This window comes from Cryptotermes secundus, unplaced genomic scaffold (assembly GCF_002891405.2).
Source record: "Cryptotermes secundus unplaced genomic scaffold, Csec_1.0 scaffold430, whole genome shotgun sequence".
Taxonomy (NCBI): domain Eukaryota; kingdom Metazoa; phylum Arthropoda; class Insecta; order Blattodea; family Kalotermitidae; genus Cryptotermes; species Cryptotermes secundus.
In genome coordinates, this window is record NW_019721010.1 from 773,085 (window position 1) to 784,870 (window position 11,786).

General features: G+C 41.9%; 1 protein-coding gene across 2 annotated transcripts in view; it reads left to right on the top strand.

Annotated features, from left to right (window-relative positions):
• The first annotated feature begins 318 nt into the window (after positions 1–318).
• The window catches only part of LOC111875074, an 18,948-nt gene continuing 7,480 nt past the window's right edge, over positions 319–11,786 (top strand). The window contains exons 1-4 of one of the 2 annotated variants that reach the window (XM_023871127.2): positions 319–585; positions 5,271–5,390; positions 7,111–7,275; positions 8,215–8,317. In XM_023871127.2, the coding sequence (XP_023726895.1) occupies positions 519–585; positions 5,271–5,390; positions 7,111–7,275; positions 8,215–8,317 (455 nt within the window). In that variant the 5' untranslated portion in view covers positions 319–518. Of the gene's footprint in view, positions 586–4,311; positions 4,336–5,270; positions 5,391–7,110; positions 7,276–8,214; positions 8,318–11,786 lie in introns of those variants that run through there. The other variant, XM_033755747.1, reaches the window with a different exon arrangement.

Genomic DNA, 11,786 nt, shown 5'->3' on the forward strand with positions numbered 1-11,786 from the left:
TTTCGCTGGAAGTATCTACAAAGTCTGCCATCTGTTATTATTGAATCATGCTATTTATTCTTGACCACGTCTGTAATATTTCGACTGCGTAATATAAGGTACTTGTTTTTCTTGGACAAGACATACCATATTACAGCAGACATTTATTACCTCGTTATTTCACAAACGCGATACGCGTATATGTAGAATGAAGAGGTTGCCAAGATTCTGTGAATACAATTTATCATTTTATTGATACAATTTAGTTGATCTGCAGATGTAGCGCTGGCCGACGGGTTACGTGAGATGCACTGGCGCAGAAAGGCGCCTACAATTACAACCTGTCGTGTTTAGCTAAGGAGAAAGGTGGGGGTGAGAGGAGGGTCCGTTCATTTTATGGGGACCGGGTACTGCTTCCTCCCTCGCTCGCTGGTAGTACGATCAATATTGCGCCGGTTGCCATGCAGCAGTTCTGGCTCGAGGGCACACTGAGCCGTCTAAAAATCATCGGCAGATAATTACAGCGAAGGCGAACGGCAATGCATGTTCTCCTCAGCGTGAAGTGTTTAGCTGTTATGATCTTCGTCAGTCTCACTCATGTGTCTGGTAAGTTACCGCGACGTCCGTATATGGTGTGAATGTATGTATATGTGTGGGTGATTCTTAGTTCCAAGAAGTTGGTAATTAAGAGGCTCCGTCGGCACCGCAAAACACAGTTTCAACTTTCGGGGTATTGGTCTTCACTAGCGGTCAAGCTCTTCAGAGTGACAAGCGTCAAGTGACATCGAATTTTGTGATAATACACCAAGTTACTGCAGCAGTTAAACATTCTAAGGCGCTTATGTGTGTACGAGTTATGAACTACTGCTGATTGTACACGACATACCACGTGCCTTTCACACAAGTAGCATAACATCGCGAAAGCGTGTAAGAACGCACGGAAAATCATACAAAATCTGTTAACCACATGTTATAAATAATACGTGCATAATATTATCGTGGTGTTTGTGTTCCTGTCTCTTGCTATGATAACTTTTGAATCAGTCACTAAGGCCATCCCATCTATGCGTTTTTTAATTTCCGGCCTTCAGTAACACCAACATGGCGGCTGTCCGAAATTTTGAGTTTGGAGACACAAACGTTATTTTATGAAAAGTGTTGAAATTGTGTGGTAATAGATCTTCCAAAAAATATGTAAGTTTTATTACGGAAGTTTTCTGCAAAACCTAACACAGCAAATTGGCAAATGCGCAGAATCTGTTTTTAGAGTTCGGTTATGTGGTGATAGCTAATGATCGCGGGGGGCCCGATATATAGAATTCTGTACAGAGATGGATCATAAACACGTTTAGAAGCGTTGTTTGACTGATACTGGACATGTTAATAATTAAAAATACGGCAGCAGGGCTACACTTTGAGGTTATATCTGACAAAATTAGTGCAGTCGGATGTTGTACTAGAGCAAAAACAAATAAAACAGATCAGTAAGTTTTATATTTGTGACTGATAATTATTAATGTGTAGTCAGTCCTTGTCTCACCACACAGGTTCTGTAATTGAAGGGAACAGGCGTTGCAAATTTTCGCTAGAACTTGCTTTACAAGCAACTTTTCTTTTCTTCACTTTCTTGCTGACAAGTGACAAGTATGCCATATATCTCTGTTTACGTAAAGCAGTCAGAATGTGACTGCGAAAATTATAAGCCTTTTGTAATGTATACACTGAATATTTCTTTCCATTACGTGCAAAAGACTATTCTTTTAAGAAATATTATCGTCGATAAGGGTTCATAATGGCACAGTACAGCAAGGTGTTTATAGTCGGGAAGTACAGAATATACCAAAGTAAAGAGTAAAGTGATAAAGCTGTCCCTAACCTTAATTATCCAGCACGCCATGAACACGTATCGGAGGGTGTCCAACTATAGTTGCACGCATGCGTAACCCCGGTCCTAGAAGTAGTGAGTGGTCAGCTTCACGCCCCGATGGCTTTAACCAGGGTGAAACAAACCTCTATCGGACAGGAGGCTAGGATAGGCCATCCTGACTAAGTTTCACGATCTCTTCAGTCCTTCCAAGCAAAATGACGAGACATTGCCTTAAAATAGGACACAGCCACTTCCTTTCACATAAATTCATCATTCAAAATTATCCCATTCGAAATTACAATTAATCTACGGAGAAAAATCATCGTTAAGAAGTCTACGAAACAAACAGAACATTGGTCAGTACAGTTTGTGTGTCTGTGTATTACGAAATATCTCTTCGGAATGTCCTCTCTCTGTGTACACTTCAGCATACGATACATTGTAAGAGATTTCTCTGGATTTCGAAACAAGGGGGTTTCCCGTAAATCTAGTAATAAAAGGGAATAAATTCCATGAGGTTTCAGTGAACAGTAACAATTATCTTTCTATTCAGTCTAGTTAACTAGGTTATATATTTCTTTATTTTTTCTTTGCACAAAGAGCACACAATTAACGCGTAAGGGGAAGAGTAATATCCATTCTTTTACTGGTTCGTCTGTATCTCCGCTCTCATATTTCTTCTCCAAAATTATGCGCATCAGTAAAGATACAAATAAAACAAACTCCGTGGTTTTAGTCCGCAAGCGAACTATACCGACCGAGCGACCGCCACTTGTTGGCGAAGTTAGTGCCAATTTTATCGGATAGAGGATGTCGCGTGGTCAGCGCAACGAATCCCCACGGCCGTTAATCTCGGTTTTCTAGACCGGAGCCCCTATTTCCTTGAAATAGCTCCTCAATTATTCTCACAAGGCTGAGTGGGCCCCGTTCCAGACCCACTACTTCTCAGAAAATCTAGTAGCGCCGGGAACCGAACCCGGACCTCTGGCTCTGAAGCCAGGAACTCTGACCACTAGACTACAGAGGCGGTCATCAGTAAAGATATAGGAATTCATATTCAAAATTTGATCAGAAAATATAAGTGCTTATCCCTAACTCCAAATTTACAATAACGCTGAAGTGGAACTTAACTGCTTTTCTCAAACACTGTTCATCGCACAGTAAAAAGTCATACGACGTAATATACAGATCACACCGAAATTTATAACTTTTTTGGAATATTTTTCAATATTATATATATCTTTAACTAATTACAAATAAATAAATGCATTCCTGTTATGAATTACCGTCATTACCGAGCAGACTGGTGCAGACTTGTACTCGGGAGGCGCCCGTTTCAAACGTCGAGACCGAGATATCGTCTGTCCTGACTAAGGTCTTTCGTGTTTCCCTCAGTCTCGCCAGGAAAATTCCACGATATTAGACCATGATTTCTCCTTCCAAATTCTTTCTAATTTATGACTTACTTTCATCCTATCATTCGACGCCGTACAGTCTGATATACAGACAGCGTTCTAAAATAAACCCTAAAATTCCCTTGAGGATAGCTTTATATGTTTATTTCAGTTAGGAACAATTAGTGCTAATTTCTGCCACACAAGTTGAGCACAATATAGATAAGGCGAAAGAAATCAAGGAATTGACTTGTAAAACAATAACAGAAAACCAAAACGAAAGAGAAACACAGATTCGGAAAGGAAATATATTTGGAAATGTATTTATTCCATTAGAACAAAAAACTTCGCCGCGTTTGTAGGCCTACTTACTTGTATAGGGGCACACGGTAGCGTAGTTGGTTGAGGCACTATGCTACTAGCCGGAAGGTCGCGGGTTTAAATCCCGATGAGGTCATTGGATTTTACAATTGACCTAGTCCTTCCAGCCGCACTATGGTCCTGGGGTCGACTCAGCCTCTAACAGAAATGAGTGCCAGGAATCTTCCTGGGGTGTAAAGGACGGCCGGTGCGTAAGGCTAACAACCTCACCGCCATCTGTGAGTCGACTGTCTAGAAAATGTAGGATCCTCGATGTCTCACAACCCGATGGGCCTTCACCGCCTCTTACAGTGATAGCCTTACCTTTTTTTATTTATTTACATAGACTACGTTTCAAAATAACAGTGGATAGGTTAAAAGACCCAGAAGACAAATTCATGTGGCACGGGAATTCTCACTTGACACGTTGAATGAGAGTTTGTGTAAATGTTTTATGTCAGTAGCGTTAGCTTGATTCTGTAAATATATAACAAGGTGTGCCTGAAACCTAAATCTAACAAACTCCATGGAAATCAGTCCCCTTTCAGAACATAATAATTGCTCAACTACCAAACAATTCTCAGAATCTTATGGGTCCCGAAGCTTCATTCCCACGTTCACAAGAGCCCGCACACTAATACCTAACTTTTTAACCATTTTTAGAATGCGATCTTCTGAGCTATATCAAGAATATCGAGACATGAACTTCCACCGCCGTCAAAACCTCAAATATCAGTTTCGTAAGCTGACTGCAACTCTCTCGTATTTGAAGATTCGGCAGCTGCAATACCAAAGCCCGCAACAGAAAACGATCGTGATCCAGTTCAATTTATTCTTAAAACTTATTTCTGTATTGATATTATACGTAGTTCAAGCTTCCTAGTTGTCCCCGCTTTCCCAGAGGTTTCCCGCCTGAATTCTACGTTCATTTCTTGCCTTCCCTTCCGAGGTATTCATTTAGCAACCTAAAGCAGGGCATGAACCATACGCACACCTGCCTTTGTTTAGAAATACTCCGCACTTTTCTTAACCGCTCTGTTTCATTCTCAGAATAAACAGTAATTTTTACCTATGAACTAGAACATTAACCAGGTAGTCTCTGTAATTTGGGTCCAATATATTTTCTCAGAGGTAGAAACTTATTTCTGATTATCATTTAGAGGAATTTTGTGCCCTGAATGGTTAATTTTGTGACATTCGGAGTTTAGTCTCCACATTCCCTCACCGCATTGCATCGACTTCTCATTCTTGTTCTTGCAAGCAGTGAATTCATATTTCATGTTCAGATTATGCAGTACATCTAATGTAGAAATACAATAAATTATACAGAATGTTCACATAATATATTCTGTGTTTCACAGTGAATAACTTTGCAGAATTAATTTAGGTTTATAAAAAAATCCGTGGCCTATAGTCCGCAAGCGAACAATACCGACAGAGCGACCGTCGCTTGTCGACGAAGTTATTGCCAACTTTAGCAGATACGGGTGTCGCGTGGTCAGCGCAACGAATCCCCACGGCCGATAATTATCTACTATAAATTAACATAAAGGCTAATGTATTCAAAACTTCAAAGCTCGCATTTGAAAAATATGTGTAGGTCTACCCCGAATTGCAGTACAGTGTTCCACTCTTGTTTTCCTCTGAAATGTGCTTTGCTATGGTTTCAGGTGCGATGCCATGTCAGGACACCCTGGACTGTGCCAGAATGAACCTGGCTGGCTACACGTGTCAGAACTTGCGTTGTGTGTGTGACACTCGCACGGATACCGGGCTCTTCCCCTGCAGAGGTAAGACGCATTGTTCTGACAGCTCATATCAGCCATCTGCTCATGCGTGACATGGCCGTAGTCCCATTTGGGAGGTTCTCGGTACTGACGGATGTGGTAACAGCGAGACAAATCCGGGTATTGGCAGTTGTGTGCTACAGCCCACTAGCGTGTCCTTGAAATTTATGAGAATATCTGTTCTGGGGAAAATACTCCCTGGATCTCGATAACTTTTCATATAGTGCATAAAATGAAAGCATAGTGCGATCATGCCCATCCGTCCGTACGCATGTTTTATCTCTGAACCTCTTCGACGAGTTCTGTTTGAATCTGCTATACACACATATACAATCAACACTGAAAGTTGCCAGGCGAATTGTTGCTGGTTCGTATCTGTCCAGCATAGACCTAGCCTAATAAGAACTGAAGTTTCGTCCAGTTGCCCATAAGATGAAATCATTCCACATCCTCACGTCCTACTATATTAAGACCAATTTTAATATTATCCCCCATCATTATTATCCTCTTATTTATGTCGATCTCAGCCGGTCACAGTAGCCGAGTAGTGTAAGGTATGTACTGTCTTCACGTGCTCGGAAGCTGGGATCATGGGTTCGAATCACACACAAAGCATGGATGCTTTGTATGTGTATGTGTTTATTCTGTGTTTGTGTTGTCATGTGTTTAGGTAGAGGCCTTGTGACTAGCTGATCACTCGTCAAAGGAGTCCTACCGTCTATGAAATAACCAAAACGAAAAAACAACCTCGACACCGTGTATACGTAAGAGGAAGGGATTAAGTTGCGTCGATCTCCTAAGACGATTCTTCCAATTAAATTTTAATATGCATTTCTCATCTTTTACCCACCTGTATGTAAAAGTAGGGCGTACAAGTGTGGAGATAAGTACTGCAATTACAATTACATTTAATTGACGTGTAACGAAACCATAAGAGGCCTAAAGCGTCCATTTCGCTGCGTATTTACATGCGTGCGTATGAGTATACAAAAAGTAACTAAATGACTGATTTTGTGGTGGACAAAATGGCACTGGGACAGGTTTTCTCTGAGCTCATCGGTTTCCCCTGTAAATTCTTATTCCATCGACTTATCCACATGCAGCATCATCTATCATCCGGGGTTGGTACAACAGGCCAATTAGTAGCTGACGTACCAAATGGACTCAGTTTCACCCAACCCCAACTGACTTATTAATAATAGAACCCGATGGCTCTTCGGTAACCTATCATTGCCTGGATCCGGAAACAGTTTATTCCACTTATCATCCTCGCAACGTCTTCGATCAATTTTATCATAATATTACTTTTTTCTTAATCTTTTAACTGGTCGTCTTTCGAAATACTTCCCTCCACAATTCCGTTCGAGCTATGTGCCCAGCCGACAATAAACAAACAAAACAAACTCCGTGGCCTGTGGTCCGCAAGCGAACTATTCCGATCGAGCCATCGCCGCTTGTCGGCGAAATTAGTGCTAACTTTTGCGGATGGATGGTGTCACGTGGTCAGCGCAACGGATCCCCACGGCCGTTAATCTCGGTTTTCTAAACCGGAGCCGCTGCTTCCTTGGAATAGCTCCTCAGTTATCCTCACGAGGCTGAGTGGACCCCGTTCGAGGCCCACTACCCCAGCCGGCCATACATTTCTTAGTTTAACAGCCGTAGTATTATTGTGAGAAGTATGCAGACACTGACGATGATACAACTCAAGTTCGTCCCTTTGCAGGCCGCATGTTCGGTGACAGATGCCGGACGGACTTCGAGTGCGCTGAGGAACTCAACCTGATCTGCTCGAGGACCGAACTAAGAACGTGCCGCTGCCGCAGAGGTTACATGTGGAACATGGCTTCCAAAATATGTTTCATGATAGAAGAGCATGCTTACGATAATGGTATGCAATTTAGGGTATAAGATCTAAAAATTTGTGACTATGGTACATTGGTACAAGTATTGTGTTTTGGATATTATCCATCGCCTTGTCTGTATCTAAAAACCGTCATGTTTATTTTTCGAAACACAACGTTTCGGAGACTGGATTCTGCCTCCGTCTTCAGGTAAAACCTACTCAGTTTCATCCAATAAATAGAGCTAGTCCCTATCTCCGTAGAGAAGGAGTAGCTCTATTTATTGGTCCCAACTGAGTAGGTTTTACCTGAAGACGGAGACAGAAGCCAGTATCCGAAACGTTGTGTTTTGAAAAATAAACAGGACGGTTTTAGATACAGACAAGACGATGGATAATGTCCAACGACATAAAACTTGTAGTTCAGGGTATCATCTTCCTTGGAAGTCCCACAATACTTACTATAACCTCAGTGATAATATTATTGTGATCACAATCTGTGTACATAACCCCACACGAGAATAAACTCGCAATTACAACCTTATTATGATAAACTGTTTTACTGGTATCTGTTCAATATCAACATCAGCTGAGCCAGTCCTTCTATAGGCCTATATAATACGGCTTTACTTTAAAAATCTGACGATTTCAGGGCCTTTTAGGTTCTGAAATTGAAAAATGCACTGGAAATACAGGCTGATTTCCGTTGTGCACTTTATGGTTTGTAAGGCAGGAAATATTCCTAATAATTATGTGATATTATGAACAACACATGGAAGGAAACGTGTACGTAATTTGTTCCTTGTAGGTTTCGTGGCAGATTTTTAGTAAAACTAGAAATGGCTGAGAACAACGTGACCTTTACTGTTATTGCCAGGTACAGTCGCACATGGGAGACCCCTTAATCCTGGGTTCATACTACATAAGAATCTACGTGTAAACTTTTCATTTCCGAATTGTGGTAATCGATTTCATGTCTTTTTGCAGGTAACAAGGGGCTTGATCCTGTGCGAGAAGTCATCGTACCTGGTATTGTCGTCATGACGATAGGTACCTTGGTTTACGTAGGGATTAAAGTGTTTTGTAATTGGTGAGTAATTATGTTTACATAACCTGCTTACGAACCAGTAAGTCTGATATCACATCACCTGGACCTCTGTTCCAAGCATGCATAAATCATCGTTTAGGATGCACTGTTCTACGTCATTTTCATGTTTACTATCAGAGATAGTACCCATCTCGAAAGGTGGAAAGTAAACACATCGGTTCTGTGCGTTAAGAACGGATCATATTCTTTTTCCAGGTATTTTGTGATATTCCTCAGTCCCTCCAAGCAGATGTGGCAGTATCTCGAATAGATGAGGATCGCTCCTTTCCAAATTATTTAAAATTCATCACTCTTCAATAATCCTGACATTCAACGATATTTTGCCGAAGATACCAGCGCGTTCCGCTTGTGGCAGGCCGAGTACAACGCGTTTCGTTGCTCAGATGCACTCAAACGGTACACTGGTGTGGCAAATGGAACAAGATACAAAACATGTTTTCTCTTTTTACGATTTCGCCGAGATAGCTTACATCAGTAAGAGAGGAACGGCACACCAGCTATCTGATGTTTTTCTCTTTTCACTGTTTCCTTCAGTCTTCTCAAGCAAAGCGAATGCAGATCACAACTTTTTCTTGACCTACTTTCATTACCCTTCATCCTATGGACACTATCCTCCATTGTATGTCAGCACAGAATTCGAATTTTCCACACTGCACGTTCATTAAATGCTATTGAAGGTAAAGTTGTCCCCGCGCTTAACTAATTAAGCACTACGCCATGAAGACATATAGGGGCGTAGAGGGATAGTTCCACGTAATCTTGAGTTCGTACTAGTTTGAGGTGGGTGGTCAGCTTCATGCTCCGGCCGCTTTATCCCCAGGGAAAGGGCCCCTGGTACCCATTGGGTAAGAGGCTGGGTTGGCCCCAAAGCCGGTCTGGGCGACATGGAGAAGTGAAAATTCTTGCCCCTACCGGGACTCTTAACTCAAAACCCTTGGTCGTCCAGCCCGTAGCCAGTCCCTATACTGACTGCGATATCTCGACTCATCATTAAATGTTATTATTTGTTTTTTTATTTCCCTATCTGAAATGTATTAATTATTTATTCTTGTTGCTGCTTAAAAACACCGGTCCTGTAGTATAGTGGTCAAGAGTTCCTGGCTACAGATCCAGAGATTCGGGTTCGATTCCCTGCGCTACCAGATTTTCTGAGAAGTAGCGGGTATGGAATGGGGTTCACTCAGCCTCGTGAGGATAATTGAGGAGCTATTTCAAGCAAATAGCGGCTCCGGTCTAGAAAACCGAAATTATCGGCCGTGGGGATTCGTTGCGCTGACCACGCGACACCCTCTATCCGCTAAAGTAGGCACTAACTTCGCCGACAAGCGGCGGTCGCTCTGTCAATATAGTTCGCTTGCGGACTACAGGCAACGGAGTTTGTTTTCTTTCTGTTGTTGCTGCTTAAAATAACATATACAAGTAATAAAATAAATTGTGCATATCGAAGCTGTACCTGTAAGTTAGATTGATTAACTGTTATTTAACGAGGACTTAGCTATTGTATAGCGTCAAATAATGTAACTAAAATTATGTAGAAGAGCGTGGACGTGGAAATTTTATAATTTACTAAGGCAGGATTTCCCTGGATGAAGCGCGGTGAGCTCGAACCTCCTCAGTCAGTACAGCTGATCCCTGGAACGTTATCCCAATCCGGAGCTTCCGGAATTCGCGGTAGAGGTGCTAGCCACTAAACTACATCTGGCATATTGAATATAAGTATCAAAATGGCATTTCATTGTTTTCCAATCTTCACGCGATCGCTATCCGGCACTTACCAGGATTGGCTGAGAGAAACCACGAAATAAAACTGTCAGGACGGCCGACTTTCTGGCTTAGATTCGAAACAAGTACCTTTCAATTTTAATTTCTTTTAATTCGCTTAGTGGGGGGTGGAGTCTAACTGGGTCCACTCGGCACGGCGGCCACTGAGTGGCCTATTGTAGCCTGCCCCGGGTGATTATGATGATGGAGATTTTGGTGGAAAGTACTCGGAGAAAACCCGCCCCAGCGCCACTTTGTTCACCACAAATCCCACTTGACCAGACCCGGGATCTAACCCGGGCCGCCGCGGAGGGAAGCCATTTACTTGAGCTATGGCGCGGCCAAACGAGCACCTTGCTATTACGGGTCTACAGCGTTACCGCTAATGTATCACGTGGGATTTTATGCGTTTCTTATAACTGACAGAATAAGAAGCGATTAGGCCTATTTCTTAAATCAGCGTTAACTGAGTCGTGTTTATATTTGAGACGCAGGACGTTTGCAGCCAGATAACTGAATTTTTAAATATTATTTACAGGGAATTTGTACTTAACAAGCTGAACTATAACACCAAACACAGTCGCTCCGGTATTCACATATTCTCTTTTTGTAAGATTTTCCTTTCTTAATGAGATCATCGTTCTCTCTCTCTCTCTAATATGTGCATGTCCTCCCTTTTAAAATTTAGAACCAGATGACCGTGTTCACGAAATTTGGTAAATAATTTACCAACGGAGACCATTCCAATATCTTACTCACTAATAACCCATAATCAGTAATAAAAATATGGCGAACGAGCGAACCTGGGAGGTGAAAACGAAACTGAACCGTTTTTCGTCAGTTATTATTGAGTCAAGTTGGCAACACCGTTATCACAGATTTCGCTGTATCCTGTCAAGATGGGCAAGATGCCTAAGTGCAGGGGAGAGAATATTTGTTCGCCGACTCGCGGACCACCAGTATACTACCCAGACAAGTATACAAAAGGTTAGGCGCGGCCGGCGCGTAAGGCTGACAACCTTGTCTAGATAATGTGGGACCCTCAACGTCTCACAACCTTATGGGGCTTCACGGCCTGGTACAGGGATAGCTTTACTTTTTACTTTAGGGAAATATTTACCTGACCAGAGAAGAATACATTTAACAATGCAGTGTAAGTAAAGGAGCTTTAAGATCGCAGTGGCAGACACTTCAGGACCAAAGAGATCTTGAGCGGTTGGGATCGTAACACGGTTCTGTAGGATGGCCAGGTACCTAAGGTGGTTCTGACAACTTACATAAATACTTGACTCAAATGTTTAGTATATAAAATTACTGTCGCATTAAATGACATTAACCTGAATAGGACTTTAAAAAAAAGAGGAAAAAGACCAGGCCCTACCATGCAGCCACTTGACACTGCGATCCCATGCTCGCAGACTTACAACAATGCAAAATGAACATATATATATACAAAGAAACTCAAATGTTCACGTGTTTATATATATAACGTGTATACCCATTGCTAGGCAACTGGTCGGTAAACACATTCCCGCAACACAGGCTCACGCAACAATAGGAGGTCTACTGCTAGGCAACGGAGCTGTAAGCACGCTCTTTAATAACAGAAAACAGTGTTGTCGTGGAAAGTTTAGAATATCTGAAAAAATTCGAAAATGAAGATTTCGAAATTTGTAAAAAAAAAAAAAAA